The 16,751-nt window shown below is 43.9% G+C and overlaps 2 protein-coding genes across 2 annotated transcripts; both read right to left on the bottom strand.

Moving 5' to 3' along the window:
- Positions 1–141: 141 nt before the first annotated feature.
- On the bottom strand, positions 142–7,416 carry LOC145858622 (uncharacterized). The gene is made up of 6 exons (XM_082957231.1): positions 7,172–7,416; positions 6,100–6,143; positions 4,536–4,700; positions 3,332–3,453; positions 3,107–3,240; positions 142–2,753 (listed from the first exon to the last, which is right to left on the bottom strand). The coding sequence occupies exons 1-6, from the start codon at positions 7,233–7,235 to the stop codon at positions 2,611–2,613; spliced, it is 672 nt and encodes a 223-aa protein (XP_082813357.1). The 5' UTR covers positions 7,236–7,416; the 3' UTR covers positions 142–2,610.
- Positions 7,417–9,886: 2,470 nt separating this feature from the next.
- morn2 (MORN repeat containing 2) lies at positions 9,887–11,324 on the bottom strand. The gene is made up of 6 exons (XM_014206025.3): positions 11,136–11,324; positions 10,997–11,029; positions 10,814–10,864; positions 10,612–10,718; positions 10,343–10,479; positions 9,887–10,178 (listed from the first exon to the last, which is right to left on the bottom strand). The coding sequence occupies exons 1-6, from the start codon at positions 11,140–11,142 to the stop codon at positions 10,076–10,078; spliced, it is 438 nt and encodes a 145-aa protein (XP_014061500.1). The 5' UTR covers positions 11,143–11,324; the 3' UTR covers positions 9,887–10,075.
- Between the last annotated feature and the right edge of the window lie 5,427 nt (positions 11,325–16,751).

The following is a 16,751-nucleotide window of genomic DNA, read 5'->3' as shown; positions in this document are numbered from 1 at the left end:
CATGGCAAGCGGTACCGGAGTGCCAAGTCTAGGACAAAAAGGCTTCTCAACAGTTTTTACCCACAAGCCATAAGACTCCTGAACAGGTAATCAAATGGCTACCTGGACTATTTGCATTGTGGGCCCCCCCCCCCCAACCCCTCTTTTACACTGCTGCTACTCTCTGTTTATCATATATGCATAGTCACTTTAACTATACATTCATGTACATACTACCTCAATTGGGCCGACCAACCAGTGCTCTCGCACATTGGCTAACCGGACTATCAGTATCGTGTCCCGCCACCTACCACCCGCCAACCCCTCTTTTATGCTACTGCTACTCTCTGTTCATCATATATGCATAGTCCCTTTAACTATACATTCATGTACATACTACCTCAATCAGCCCGACTAACCGGTGTCTGTATACAGTAAAGCCTCGCTACTGTTATTGTTCATTGTCTTTTTACTATTGTTTTTATTTCTTTACTTACCTATTGTTCACCTAATACATTTTTTGCACTGTTGGTTAGAGCCTGTAAGTAAGCATTTCACTGTAAGGTCTACACCTGTTGTATTCGGCACATGTGACAAATAAACTTTGATTTGATTTGATCACATTTCCAGTGGGTCAGAAGGGTACATGCACTAAGTTGACTGTGCCTTTAAACAGCTTGGAAAATTCCAGAAAATGATGTCATGGCTTTAGAAGCTTCTGATAGGCTAATTGACATCATTTGAGTCAATTGGAGGTGTACCTGTGGATGTATTTCAAGGCCTACCTTCAAACTCAGTGCCTCTTTGCTTGACATCATGGGAAAATCAAAAGAAATCAGCCAAGACCTCAGAAAAACTTTTGTGGACCTCCACAAGTCTGGTTCATCCTTGGGAGCAATTTCCAAATGCCTGAAGGTACCACGTTCATCCCTACAAACAATAGTACGCAAGTATAAACACCATGGGACCATGCAGCCATCATACCGCTCAGGAAGGAGACGCGTTCTGTCTCCCAGAGATGAACATACTTCGGTGCGAAAAGTGCAAATCAATCCCAGAACAACAGCAAAGGACCTTGTGAAGATGCTGGAGGAAATAGGTACAAAAGTATCTTTATCCAAAGTAAAAGGAGTCCTATATTGACATAACCTGAAAGGCCGCTCAGCAAGGATGAAGCCACTGCTCCAAAACCGCCATAAAAAAGCCAGACTACGGTTTGCAGCTGCACATGGGGACAAAGATCGTACTTTTTGGAGAAATGTCCTCTGGTCTGATGAAACAAAAATAGAACTGTTTGGCCATAATGACCATCGTGATGTTTGGAGGATAAAGGGGGAGGCATGCAAGCCGAAGAACACCATCCCAATCGTGAAGCACGGTGGTGGTTTCATCATGTTGTGGGGGTGCTTTGCTGTAGGAGGGACTGGTGCACTTCACAAAATAGATGGCATCATGAGGATGGAAAATGATGTGGATATATTGAAGCAACATCTCAAGACATCAGTCAGGAAGTTAAAGCTTGGTCACAAATGGGTCTTCCAAATGGACAATGACCCCAAGCATTCTTCCAAAGTTGTGGCAAAATGGCTTAAGGACAACAAAGTCAAGGTATTGGAGTGGCCGTCACAAAGCCCTGACCTCAATCCTATAGAAAATTTGTGGGCAGAACGGAAAAAGCATGTGCGAGCAAGGAGGCCTACAAACCTGACTCAGTTACACAAGCTCTATCAGGAGGAATGGGCCAAAATTCCCCCAACTTATTGTGGGAAGCTTGTGGAAGGCTACCTGAAATGTTTGACCCTAGTTAAACAATTTAAAGGCAATGCTACCAAATACTAATTGAGTGTATGTAAACTTCTGACCTACTGGGAATGTGATGAATGAAATAAAAGCTGAAATAAATAATTCTCTCTACTATTATTCTGACATTTCACATTCTTAAAATAAAGTGGTGATCCTAACTGACCTATGACAGGGAATGTTTACTAGGATTAAATGTCAGGAATTGTGAAAAACTGAGAGTAAATGTAGTTGGCTAAGGTGTATATAAACTTCAGACTTCAACTGTATATACTGTAGTTCTGTCGGCTGGGTGTCTCTGACTATGATTCACGATTCATATATAAAGTATTTCTCCAGAAACTCCAGAAACTCCCATACTACCTCACCTCACTTCTAAACTGGAAATCGAGTAACTATAAGACTCGCTCTCAAGACTGGTTGGTACTAAAGGTTCCACTGATCTCCTCTGCGTTAGGGAAGACTGCTTTCGGTTACTATGCCCCACATTCCACTTTAAACCTAGATTTTTGGGTCCCAAAAAGTGAATTTAGGGCTCTGATAAAATATTTTGATTGATTGTATATATTAGTTTCTACTACCCTTTTTGAATGTCATGTAATTTATTTGAAATGTTGTAACTGTAGTTTTGTAGTGATCATTCTTGAATGTGTTGCTCACATTGTTTGAATTGTTGTTCTCTGGCCACCACTGGAAATGAAGGTTAATAAAATCAGTGTGCTTTTTACACAGCTGTGACCTATTAAATGGGAATAAGTCTATTAACTACAACATCATTTAATGTAGGGCTCTGTAATGTAACAAGGGAATAGGTCACTGATCCGTGTAACGTCAGTGGTGATGTGCCTCACTGTTTTCTGAGGCACTCTGTGCATCCGTGTCGTCCCGGCTCTCTTTCGATTCTGTCCACACTGGAGACTTAGACTGACCCCTCTGGGGCAGGCCACTGGCTGCCTCCTGCTCTGAGTTAGAGGCTGCACCACACACAGTACATACACAGGGAGAAAAAACAAGCATTGTCAATGCGATTCCGCTGTCTCTGATTGATTTCATGTGCTGTAAACATCCCTATACAGCCGCCAGGTATTTGATTCAGCTAAAGCAAGTACGTTCAATGGCTAACCCTAATCCTAACCCACTGGGTACACACTGGTTGAAGCACTGTTTTCCAAGTCATTTCAATGAAATGACGTTGAACCAATGTGGAATAAACTTTGAATTGACGTCTGTGCCCAATGGGTAAGGACCAGCTAGTCAGTACATCGATGACACACATACAGGATCTGCTATGAGTGGACTCTGTCTGTCCCTCAGAGGCATAACTCACTCTGTGTCGAGGCTATGCTCCTGTGTGGAGAGATGCTGGGCAGGCTGGCAAAGTAATGCTGGATGACGTTGAGCTCTGTCTGGTTGGAGAGACACTCATGGCCCTCCCCATGGCAGTCCCCTTTGGAGCTTTTTCTGACAAAACCAAGGGGAATGCTGAGTTCATTTCAGGTGATGAAAGTATGTGTGTGAATGTCTGTGCATGCAACGTGTGTGTGTCACACACCTCTGTTGGACGGGCCGGATCTCTCTGCCGGTCTCTGATTGGAGGAACTCCAGGCCTTCCTGTAGCTCTTTCTGTCTGCTGCTAATCTCTTTGATCTGGGTTAGAGCACTGCTCAGGTCCTCCTAAACACAACCAGGACATACACTCAGTGACCAGTTTAATAGGTACACCACCCCGTTCACGAAAATGGTTTCGCTCCTACAGACAGTGAGTCACATGGCTTTGGCTTGCAATATAAAGCAGGCATCGAGGCATTTAGTCACTGTTCAATTGAATATTAGAATGGGCAAAACGAGTGAACTAAGAGACTTTGAGCGTGGTATGAATGTCGGTGCCAGGCGCGCCGGTTTCAGTATCTCAGAAATGGCCGGACTCCTGGGCTTTTCATGCACGACAGTATCTAGGGTTTACCAAGAATGGCGCGGCCAAACAAAAAACATCCAGTCAGATGCAGTCCTGTGAGCGAAAACAGCTCATTGATGATAGAGGTCAAAGGGGAATGGCAAGAATCATACAAGTGATGCGCAGTACGGCATCTCGAAATGCACAACTCATCGATCATTGTCACGGATGGGCTATTTCAACAGATGACAACACCGGGTTCCACTCATATCAGCTAAAACCAGAAGAAGTGGCTCCAGTGGGCACGCCATCACCAACATTGGATAATTGAAGAGTGGAAAAACATTGTCTGGTCTGACAAATCCTGGTTCCTGTTGCGTCATGCTGATGGCAGATTCAGGATTTGGCGTAAGCAGCATGAGTCCATGGACCCATCCTGCCTGGTGTCAATGGTACAGGCTGGTGGCGGTGGTGTAATGGTGTGGGGAATGTTTTCCTGGCACACGTTAGGTCCCTTCATACCAATTGAGCAATATTTCCATGCCCCAAAGAATTCAGGTTGTTCTGGAGGCAAAGGGAGGTCTGACCCGGTAGTAAATGGGTGTACCTAATAAACTGGCCACTGTATATAGCACAATCACATCACTACGATATCTAGCTACATTCACAATACATGGTACATGTATCAGATAGCTACATACTGCAATACTTTTTTTGTGTTAAGCATCCTGCTTGAATTGCTAGAAACTGTTACTGGTTTTACTGTAGTCCACTTGTATGGTATGAGCAGAATGACAAACAGGCAAATATTTGGTTTCAGATATCAGTGAGGTTCCGTCAAGTCATGTGGGGAGTGCGGTACCTTAAACGTGTTGAGGGAGTTTCTGATTCCCATGATCCTGTCATCCAGGTCTCTCTGGTGTGCCTGAGCCCTCTCCTCCAGGCTGCTGTCCCTCTGCTGCAGCGCAGCCATGTCCTGTAACACCCCCTGCAGCAACGTACGCAGCTCTGCCACCAAGGACTGCAGCTGGAGCACCAGGTCAGAGGTTAGCAGTCAGGATGTAACAACCGTTACTACAGTGATATGATTGTTTGTGACATTGCTAATGGCTCCAAAATGTCCAGAACATAACTGTGAAATGCTACGTTGGTTCCACATGTGGGGGTGAATAAATTACTTAGCTGTTTTAATCACCTCAGTACCTCATTTGCACACATTGTATATAGACCCATTTCTATTGTATTATTGACTGTATGTTTGTTTATTCCATGTGTAACTCTGTGTTGTTATTTGTGTTGCACTGCTTTGCTTTATCTTGGCCAGGTCGCAGTTGTAAATAAGAACTTGTTCTCAACTAGCCTACCAGGTTAAATAAAGGTGAAATAAAATTAAAATAAAAAACCATAGTAATAATAATTTTGTGGGTGCTTATATTTGTCCTACTTTACACATGTACAAGTGTGTATTAATATGCATGCGTGAATTGGAAATATTTTTTTCTCTGAGACACCCTCAGAGAGTGGAGTCACGGCCAGGGTCTGAAATGATCAACAGCGACCCAGGAGCAAATAGGGTTAAGTGCCTTGCTCAAGGGCACATGGACAGTTTTTACCTTGTCGGTTCAGGGATTAGAACTAGCAATCTTTCGGTTACTGGCCCAACGCTCTAGAGGGTTCTCGTATGGGGACAGCCCAAAAAGCCTTTTTCTAAGAGCGTATCAGAGGTCAGCTAGGTCACAGCTAATTTTGCCACAGGGTTCGTTTCCTACAACGCTCTCCACTGAGTCACATTATCCTCGTTATCTTTTTCATTGTTGTTGTCGTTTGGAGTGTCCCAATTTCTCTTTTTTCCCCTTCTGTTATATGCCAGCAGGGATTCCTTTTTTCCTCTCCTTTGGTGTGGCTGCCGTTCTTAGGATGTTGGCTTATTGAATTTAGTCTGCAGAGATAAGTGAATCAGCTCATGTGAACAGACAGGGGTTCAGACTGCTGCCAGCCCCAGTCATCTTCTCTTCACTCCTCTACTCTGTGGATACGGTCATGTGAAAGCCATCAGGCTGCAGATTCATTAGGGCAGCTGCCCTTCTTTACAGATGTACAGATGTTATCTCTGTTTTGCTGTGCAATACCCTGCCTCTGCTCACTACTTTAGAGTGCATAACAGTACAGTACATACACAACACATACAGTACCTTACAGCAGTGCAACAACGTCTGTGTATTATATTGTACCTTGTCCAGTACTGTTACGATATTTTACATATCTGTAGCATGTTGTTAGAACATAGTGCATTGACATGCATTTACATATAATACGATTAGAGACAGGCCGTAGCCGAGGCTATTTCCATTTCTCTGGCAGTGTTGATCAAACTGCACATAGGCAGCGGTGTCTCTTGCAAAGGGACTGACTATAGAGCTGGTTACCTGAGCAATCTCTAGGTTGGCCTCCTCCATTTCCTGGTTTTGTTCTAGAAGTCAAGGCCATCAGTTAATCACACATCAATATGGATTTACTGTAGCTCCCTGTCACTCACACATCACTATGGATTTACTGTAGCTCCCTGTCACTCACACATCAATATGGATTTACTGTAGCTCCCTGTCACTCACACATCACTATGGATTTACTGTAGCTCCCTGTCACTCACACATCACTATGGAGAAAATCCTCAGTTACTCAGATACAGCTCCCAATTATACACAAACCATTATTTGGAGATACAGAACAAAATAGACTATGATAAAGACAAATCATATAGTCATGTGGGATGTCCAACACAACGTCTCATTATGCAGCCTATGCACAGTAAATAATGTAAGAGTAAACGCTTACAAGTTACCCAAACACTGAAATTCTACATGTAATGTTAAGGTAGACAGGGCTTGTGTCATCAAACAATCAAACAGTTGTACCATAATGGAAATACCCTACTGAACTGCATCTGTTTCTGTTCAAATGCCAAATGTCCAAACAGCGAGCAGCATTTAAAGGTCATTTTAAATGTCTGCTAATCATACATTATGCATTTGAGCTTGTGCTGGAATTACATATTCTAAACAGGAATACATGTATAGCAAATGTCCTGAGAAAAAGAACAATGTAAAAGAAAATTCAAGACAACCAATTTGGACCAAATTTGAAGTCTTCCAATGGTTGTATCATACATCAGAGTTTTGCCACTTAACCAGTTCTTAAGGCATTGGATAGTCAGATAGTCATGTAATGCCGAAGAACATTGAATGAGAAGTTCAAGCATACCAACTTTGTTTCAATATCTTTCCAATAACTGTCCATCAACAACAGGTTTCATAAAAAGCGTATTTGTCCATGTAACCAGTTCAAACACATAAAAAAATATGTTACTCACAGCACACCAAAGATATTCCACAGCAACAATACAATTATTTTTCTTTACTGTAGCATCTCTATAAACCATGTGACTACCAACAAATCATAAAAACACAAAACCATCAACCAAAACCATATTGGTGATACCTGTAGTCAAGGTGACATCTTGATTATAGAACCAGAATGTACCTTCCGTCTTGCTGTTTTCCATGGTTCCCGTGCCCACCTACCTAGACCACAAACAGGGTTGTGTAGTTTTAGCGTTCAAGGCACTCCTCTGTTCTGTCCTCCTCTGAACACTGTCCTGCGAACCCTCGCTCTAAATCATGTGAGTCTGATGATCCTCCACACAAAAAGGGCCCTTGTGTACAGTAAGTGGAATGATGGTGGGAGAGGAGAGACAGGGAGAGAGAGATGGAAGAGAGGGGTAGAGCTTGAGGGCTTTTGACACTCCTTCATGAGGAGACAATTGGACAGCTGATTCAATTTCCCCTTAACATGAATGCCCAATTTCATAGAAAAGATAAAACAGAACTGTGACAAAGGATTTGGTCTGCTCAGGCGGGTGACATGCAAAAGGTAGTCAGGATATGACGCCATTTCAGTCATTGTACATTTTCTATGTGATTCCATACAGTATTTGGCCAAGTTTACTTGATGACTGTGTGTCTGTATGTTACTGTTAGAAACAGTGATGTATGATGTGCTTCAGTGTGTTGTGTGTTATGCACACAATTAAGTAGGCCTACTGCACATAATGCTGTAGTATATTTTTACATCAGCATGTTTGTGCAGTGTTTCTACTGTATAGTGGGTATGTGTTTTGGATTCACTGATACACACAAGGATTCACATTTCCCCGATGTTTTTTTTAACTGTGTGGGTATCTATGAATGAGTGTGTTATTGGTATCAGACTCTAGTAGGGTTAATGTTTATACTGTATATAGTAATGGCATTCTGCTCCTCCACGCCCCCAGGACCAAGTTCAGCTCCTTGGAGAAATCAGGCTTTCAGCCCCTTTCTCTTTAGAAAGGCTTGTTGATAGCTGTGCTCCTTGTCCCTTGTAGCATCAGCTGTGTCAGTTGCCCTGTCTAGTTGCGTCCATTTTTTCTGGTTTATTTTTTAAATTGAGATTCTGTATAATGAAAAGTACTGTACAAATGTAATACATTATTCTGTCAGCGTTGTGTGAATCAGTGTGATTAGCCTTTTACTGCAGTAGGCTAAATCAGGGTCACAGGGATTCTTGGTAGTTAAAAAAAGAAAGAAAAAGATATTAAGTCAGTTAAGAACAAATTCTTATTTAAAATGACGGCCTACCCCGGCTAAACCCGGACGATGCTGGGCAAATTGTGCACCGCCCTATGGGACTCCCAATCACGTCCGGATGTGATACAGCGTGGAATCAAACCAGGGTCTGTAGTAACGCCTCAGATGCAGTGCTTTAGACCACTGCGCCACTCGGGAGCCTGTCTTAAACAAATTGACGCACCTCACATACATGATTATGGACTTACATTTTTTTTTTTTAAAGACACCTGTTCCGCTTCAGATATAGAGTTGAAATGTATTCAATTGGGAGTTTGCATCCCAATATTAAACTTTATTTACATCAGAGAAGACTGAAATATAACAAAACTGTTTGACATAGAAACACAGGATTTCCATCAGTTAAAAAAAAAAAAAATCTTTATTAATTATGTAATTACAAAAAAATATTAATAACACCACTTTTGGTCATTGACTGCAGGAGAGGACTACGGGCCTTTTGATGCCAGCGGGCACAGTTTCTCAAATCTCAAAACTCTGATCACTCCTTCCACAGCTTGCGGTCTTCCAAGAAAACAGGAAGTTGTGTGTGTTGCCTCTCCTTATGTAGCATAGCCTTATTACCAGTGTCACAAGTTCTGGCCTTGTGCTTGGAAGGCTGCAGCACAAGTCCACCGGGGATGAAAAGCTAGTTCAGATGCTCAACAAAAGGATGTGTGTTTCAACGAAGAGCATACTATTCCCACAAATCAAGGCCTTCCTGTGAACAATGTTCTGATTCTTTGTGTGTTTGTGGAGTGCTGTACTACCCTAATAAGCGTATGGGAATATTCTCCACCGATCTGATACGCTGGATGGGTGATGCAGTACATGCGCCATGCTACCTCCCACCATACAAACCACCCCCAGCACCCATATCAAGACCCAAGCACTCCAGGCTAGCTTGGGGTTGGAGGGAGAAGGACCAACATCTGTGAATGACAAATGGACAAGGCCAGGCGATGCACTGACCTCTGCTTGTTTAGTCAGAGGGGTAAAAAAAGTTAAATGTAAAAGACATTACTCAAAATACGCAACTATGAAAGAACTCTGTTTCCTTTTCTATGCTCTCAGGAGATGTTTGATGATTTACTGAAGACACTTATGGACATAACCACCACACATCTTATTGACGAATTCATCACAACTGAATTTGTTGAACAAAGTTAACACCAGATGCACACATTAAGCATAAGAACTATATAAATTATACCACACACACATTATAGTGACATCAGTGGGAGTAAAGAGACATTCTTGTTGGCGTTCAAGAAACAGAACATTGATGGATTCCTCCACCGATCTAGATTTGTATGCTGTTTATGAAGAGTTACAAGATGCCAAATAAACTGTAGTATAAATCGTTTTAGCCTAACACGGTTGGTTAACTGAGGCTTACACAGCCACACACACAAACTGTTTCAGCACCTCCAAAGAGGACTCTTGACTGTGTGACTCAAAGCAATCACTCATTCATTGCATAGTGCCATGAGGTGTGTTCACCACACTGTCATACGCTGACTACTTCAAAGTCTTTCCTACAGGTAGAAGAGACCAGGTGTCACTGCAGGAGTTTTATGGGAAGAACAAGGACATTGTATGTTTCGTTTCATTTGGTGCCTTTACAATCTCTTACTGGAGTCTAATTTTGTTATTTTGAATATATTTTTTATCTATATTCAATAAATGCTCATAAATGTAAGAGAAACTAGAGTCATGTTATTTCACATTATGTCATGGGTTACATGTTGAGTTTAAGTTTCAAACCAGGAGCTGCCTTGTTGTGGAAGCCTCCAATCCAAACAAGTCCCTGAGAGTCGGTGAACTCCCCGTCACCCTCCAACCTATAAAAAAAACAATAGAGCCATCATTCACTAGCCATAGGCCTAGCCTATTATTCACCTAACATTCACTAGCCATAGGCCTAGCCTATTATTCACCTAACATTCACTAGCCTATATCAAAATATGACAGGAAAAAGTTAACACGCTAAAGTAAATGGGTTCACCTGTTCTTGCTGAAGCTGCCGCAGTATTTGGTCCCGTCAGAGAAGCTGTATGTCCCTGTGCCGTGATACATGTTGTCTTTGAAGTCCCCTTCATACAGGGCCCCAGAGGGATACTCCAGAGTCCCTCTGCCATTCATCTGGAATAGAGGGAGCACTGGTCACTCACAGCAGACATCACAAAAACTATGACCCTCTAATCCAAATACCAATCCCTATCAATTCTGTCCTAACATAGGCCTACACCCAGCCATGCACTCGCACACACATACCTTGTCATCATGCCACTCTCCAGTGTAGGTGACACCACTGGCTGAGGTGTGTTTGCCCATACCACTCCTCACCACGACTCCCTCTGTGGACCTGCAGCACTCTCCTTCTGGTGATGACCACAGTAATGCAGCTGGTTATAACAGGTGGTTATAACAGTTATAATCATTCATTTAATGTTACTGTGTCAATATGAGCACTTACCATATCTGTCACCAGTTGGGAAAATGTAGGATACATGCAAATTCCCTTCCTCTGAAAATAAATATGTGAGTGGAGTTTAAGACTGCGACATAGGCTAATAGTTAGCCTTAAGCACAAACATACAATATTTACACACCAAAAAAAGCAGATATCTTGAGATGTCCAAGTCTGGTCTCTGCCTACCTTCGCTTTCTGTGACCTTTCCTTTTTTCTTCTCTGCAGGAAAAACACTTTAATAATGACATTATGTTGTAGCTAGCTATGCTATTTCTGTATTATGCTGGCTAAACAGTACGGTAACTGGCTAACGTTGGCTACTCACCTGACATTTTAGTATTGCTTCGTGAAATTGAATTTACTCAATATAGCTAGAGCTTTCAGATAACTAACTGGCTGTCAAGCTAGTCAATACATTTCGGATTTGTTGCTAGTTCAAATATGACTATAGCTATATCTTATTAAATTTTTTCGTGCTGGTCCAGCTGATGTTCTTGCGATGCACTTCCTAAACTTTATATTACCATGGTAACTCTACACAACCTTTACCGGAAAATAAACTTTGACCTCTGATTGATTAACCAATGAGAAAGACGGTGAAGTTGTAAATTGTCTTGGTCTCTGGATAAATAACCTGTTATCCGTTTCTCTTATGCATTATTTTTCTCTATAGTAAATTGTTTTTTGAATAGCAAAATAATTTACTAATTGTCCTCTTGCACATACAGAAAAAAATAATGTGCCTCCCGACCTACTGATATCTATTTTATGGCTAATGGCTAGCAATCCTCCGTCCCAGCTGGCTGTGACAATGCACTGTTGAGTGGTCATTCTGGTCAATGATCTAGTTTGCCGACAACCCAAGAAGTGTTATGAACTAAACACGATGTAAACGTGTGCCTTGTCAGCCATAAAGTAACATTTTAGCTAGCCGGTTCCTACTACTTTCAAGGCACCGACACCGTGCCTTGCAAAAATGATGTCCACTTGCTCTACTTGTATGTGTCATCTGAACTGAAAACTGAAATCCAGATTAGGAAGTGAAATGAGCAACTGCAAAAGAACCTAGTGCTACAGTAATGCAAGTAGTATGTCGACGCATAATCCACATAACCTAGTTGGCTGGCAATGCGTTGTGCTATTGAATAGTCAGTTGGGTTTTATACTGCACTACTCTTAATTAAGATAATTAGTTAGATAGTAGCTCTTATCCTTTGAACTGTGGAATAAAGCAGAATAATAAACAAATCTCTCTTTCTCTCACCACAGGCAGAGGAATGGGAGGGGGTGGTGCAGGCCGGGTTAGCAGAGTAGGAAGGGGCACTGGCAGAGATGATGGGCAAGCTGCCCATGTAGAAGATCTTCATTACCAACAAGAACCAGGAGCAGGTGAAGGAGCTGTTGAGAGAGCTGCAGACCTAGGACTATGACAACGAGCCTTATGAGTGAGTGTTCTCATAACATAGGAAGAGAGCCTGTATAATTTTGGAAGAATTGGAAAAGGTGTTGGTATTCAGGGATTGTTGTTTTCTTCTCTGAAGAGGTTTGTTTAGTTGCACTGGGATGTATCAGGTGTCATTCGCCTTTTTGACTGGAACAGACTAATAACATCACAAAATCTTAACCCACCTGTTCTTTCTCAGTGAAGAAGCAGAGGAGTACGATGAAGAGGAGGAGTATGGCTAGCTGGATTACCAGGAGGAAGGGCAGTTCTGGAACCTAATGAGCCTGGGGAGAGCCCTGTCTATGATCCTGACTCAGAGGACGAACGGTGGCCCACACCCAAGCCAGTCATAGGACTGTTTGCCATAGGAAATTTCTGCAGGTATCAGCAGGAGTCTCTGGCCATCTACGGCAACCGCTTCACCGAGCGTATTGCCAACAGCATGTGGACCATCACTCTGGACCCCGACCTCCTGCGCTATCACCGGCGGCCCCCGTTCACTTTCGGGACATCTACCGGCTGCAGGTTTGGAACCAAGTGCAAGTATAAGCACCAGATGCCCACCAAGGGGACCGCCTTGGGCCCCCAAGAGCCAGCCAGCCTGAATTCAGCTCTACAGAGTATGAGCTGGAGGACCTTATATAGACAGGTGTGTGACTTTCCAACTCATGTCCAATCAATTGAATTTACCACAGGTGGACTCCAATCAAGTTGTAGAAACATCTCAAGGATGATCAATGGAAACAGGATGCACCTGAGCTCAATTTCGAGTCTCATAGCAAAGGGTCTGAATACTTATGTAAATAAGGTATTTCTGTTATTTTATGTATTTATAAATTAGCAAAAATGTCTAAACCTGTTTTCGTTTTGTCATTATGGGGTATTGTATGTAGATTGCTGAGAATTTTTATCTATTTTAGAATAAGGCTGTAACGTAACAAAATGTGGAAAGAGTCAAGGGGTCTGAATACTTTCCGAAGGCACTGTATGTCAACCGGAGGAAAAAGATGGTGAAAAGGCATGAAGAGAAGACAGAGGGCCATCAGCAAGAGAACACCAAACTGTGTCGAGGGTTTCTGGAGAAAACAGGTCAAGTAGAGAGTGTACTTCATTCTGGGCTGTTACTACCAGGGTTTTTTCCAGATCAAAAAGGGTCTTAGGGCCTCCCGAGTGGCGCAGCTGTGGGCCTCCCGAGTGTCGCCTCGCACTGCAGAGGCGACACTACAGATCTGGGTTCGAACCCGGGCTGTGTCGCAGCCGGCCGTGACTGGGAGACATATGAGGCGACGCACAATTGGCCCAGCATCGTCCGAGTTAGTGGAGGGTTTGGCTGGCCGGGATGTCCTTGTCCCATCGCACTCTAGCGACTCCTGTGGCGGGCCGGGCGCGTGCACGCTGATATGGTTGCCAGTTGGACAATGTTTCCTCCGACACATTGGTGCGGCTGGCTTCCGAGTTAAGCATGCAGTGTGTCAAGAAGCAGTGCAGCTTGGCAGGGTCATGTTTTGAAAGACGCATGGCTCTCGACCTTTGCCTCTCCCGAGTCCGTATGGGAGTTGCAGCGATGGGACAAGACTGGAACTACCAATTGGGGAGAAAAAGGGGTAAAAAGTTTAGGTGGTGGGGGCGTGGCAGGGCCAATTTTCTGCAATTATAATAATTTCTCCATGGAGCGGAGAGACGTTTTTGTCGTTTTAAAGCAAATTTCCTGCAATTCTACATATTTTCCCATGCAGCTGAGAGATTTAGTCGACCCGAAAAATCACTAAGTCGGCCTGCCTAAGGATTTCAATAGCAGAAAAATCCCTGACTACAGTACAAGAGAGAAATGTAAGCAGCCAGTCATGCTATTTAGCGCCATCTATTGGTGTTATGGGGGAATTGCGATTTATCAGTCTTGTCCAATACTAGTCATGCCTGTAAACCTTACAGCTAAAATCATAAGTGGTCATGTCCCTAGTGATGATATTGGAATGTCCTTTTGCTCCACCTAATCCCCTGCTACTGTTCCTCTCTCTGCTAGTCATCCAGGCATTTCACCTCCATGGTGCAGCAGAGACTCAAGCTGGCTGACTGGAATGAGAAGGACCTGCTGATGTGAAATGATGGTATTAGATTTGTTGCATGCTGCAGTGTTCTATGTTTGATGTTAACTTGGTGTTAAGATCTGATGTCTTTGTGTTGGTCTTCTACAGGTGTGGTAAGACCACCCAGATCCCTTAATTCATTCTGGATGCGTCTCTGAGTGGGCCTGCCGACCAGGTGGCTAACATCATCTGCACCCAGCCCTGCCGTATTTTTGCCATCTCTGTGGCTGAGAGGGTGGCACAGGAGCGGGCAGAACGCCTCGGTAACTCAGGGGCTACCAGATCCGTCTGGAGACCATCGGGGTCAGTGGAACTCAATGTTGTACACACGCTCACATGCATAACCTTGCATTCTAGTTAAAGCTGTTGTTGAACTTCAATTAAACTTGCACTCGTTCTCTCTCTCTCTCACTCTATGTCCCCCCCTTCCTTCCTTCCTCCCTCTACCAGGCTGCTGTATTGCACCACAGGAATGTTGCTGAGGAGGCTGGGGGGGAGGCAGACCTCACAGGGATCTCATCGGGCAGCAGGAGGGACAGAGGCGGGGCCAGAGACCCTGTGGACTAGCTGGGAGACAACATGTGGTCCATCAGGAACCTCCAAAAGAAAGACTTCATTAAAGACTCCCTGACCAGCAGCTCAGCCTGCAGGAACTCACTATTCCAATACAAATCAAATCAAAGGTGACGCTTTTGTTGATCTCCCTGTCCCCTGAGCTAAATACACCACACTGTCAGCGTCTGAAATGGCACCCTATTCCCTGTAGTCCACTACTACTCTGAGAATGTTAATTAGGATGTTTTTGTTTGTTTAAAGACACCAAGACGTCTGTGCTGAAGACCAGCTCTGCCTGGATAAGATCTGGACCTGGTGCAGAGCGTGCTGGACTATATGGTGGACGGGGACAATAGCTACCCTCCAAGTGAGAGAGCACTACAGACAGATGGAATGGCAGATGGATAGTCACACAGTGAACGTTTAGTTTCTTGATTTCCCTTTAGGTAACACTTTACATGAAGTTATGCTGTATCCGTGTATTAACACTGGAAATCTCCAGTATCAACAATGTCTCCTTCCCTGTCCAGGTGCTGTGTTGGTGCTGCTGAACCTGGCTGAGATGACGCTCTATGAGCAGGTCTAGTCCAACAGGATGTTCAACAACCGGAACAGAGCCAGCTAGGGAAATACAGGGAGCACTGTGCTGGATGAACTTGCAGGATTGCTAGAATTATGAGTTGTAGAGTTCTGCATAAATATGTGGTTGTGATGGGTTGAGTTTGTGTGTTCTGGTACAGCTGTAGATGGGTTATGTTTGTTGTGGATATAGTTGTGTGTGTGTGTGTAGTAAAGTGCGTGTGATTGTGTGTCAGGTGTGTGATGTACCAGCTCTGCTCATCACTGTCTTTTTCTTTTCTTTACATTTTTTTGTATTTATTTATTTTAGTATTTTTTTGTACTTCTACTCCCCAATTTCGTGATATCCAATGAGTAGTTAGTCTGTTCCCATCGCTGCAACTCCCCTACGGACTCGGGAGAGGTGAAGGTCGAGAGCCATGCGTCCTCCGAAACACGACCCTGCCAAGCTGCACTGCTTCTTGACACACTGCTCGCTTAACCCAGAAACCAGCCGCACCAATGTGTCGGAGGAAACACAGTCCAGCTGGCGACCGAAGTCAGTTTGCAGGCGCCTGGCCCGCCGCAAGGAGTCACTAGAGCTTTACGGGGACAAGGAAATCCCTGTCAGCCAAACCCTCCTCTAACCCGGACGACGCTGGGCAAATTGTGCGCTGCCTCATGGGTCTCCTGGTCACGGCCGGCTGTGGCACAGCCTGGGATAAAACCCGGGTTTGTAGTGACGCTTAGACTGCTGCACCACTCGGGAGGTCCAATCGTCCCTGTCTAACGAGGAGCAGCAGGCTGTGTTCAGCTGGTCACCAAGATCATCATCACAACCAACTTCACAGATACCTCCTTCACTATCAATGACATGGTCTATGTGGTCGACTCGGGCAAGATAAAGGAGAAAAGGTACTGTAACCTCTGACCTCTAAACCCTCGGATGTCTCTGCAGACAGGGGCTGTGTTCCAATACTCTCAACTGGTTTCCGTAACTGTCAAGTTCTGATGAGAGCACATTAGATAAGTGAAAACTATGTTAATGTGTACAAGTAATATATTTTCTATACTAATCTGTTATAAGGAGTGGACCAAATCATTGATAGCAGTGCATATTCGGCTGCTTATAATACACACTGGGCCAGACGGCATGTGAGTGTTATTTCGCTGTCTTTCCCCTCAGTTACAACACTTCTAAGAGCATGGGGAGCCTGGAGGAGTCGTGAGTGACCCGTGCCAATGCCCTGCAGAGGAGGGGGTGAGTGGGCCATTTGGCCTCGGGGGTCTGCTTCCA

The sequence above is a fragment of the Salmo salar genome, chromosome 01, assembly GCF_965601325.2.
Source record: "Salmo salar chromosome 01, fSalSal1, whole genome shotgun sequence".
Taxonomy (NCBI): domain Eukaryota; kingdom Metazoa; phylum Chordata; class Actinopteri; order Salmoniformes; family Salmonidae; genus Salmo; species Salmo salar.
This window is presented reverse-complemented; position numbering and strand designations above follow the sequence as displayed.

Bases quoted from the DNA above. Each gene is read 5' to 3' on its own strand.
- LOC145858622 (XM_082957231.1), bottom strand. From the start codon at position 7,235: ATGGAAAACAGCAAGACGGAAGGTACATTCTGGTTCTATAATCAAGAT. The intron at 6,144-7,171 runs GTATCACCAATA...CTTGACTTCTAG, and splicing joins AGATGTCACCTTGACTACAG to AACAAAACCAGGAAATGGAG. The intron at 4,701-6,099 runs GTAACCAGCTCT...CTGGTGCTCCAG, and splicing joins CCAACCTAGAGATTGCTCAG to CTGCAGTCCTTGGTGGCAGA.
- morn2 (XM_014206025.3), bottom strand. The intron at 10,480-10,611 runs GTATGTGTGTGC...CCTCTATTCCAG, and splicing joins GAGAGTGGCATGATGACAAG to ATGAATGGCAGAGGGACTCT. The intron at 10,179-10,342 runs GTGAACCCATTT...TTTTTTTTATAG, and splicing joins GGCAGCTTCAGCAAGAACAG to GTTGGAGGGTGACGGGGAGT.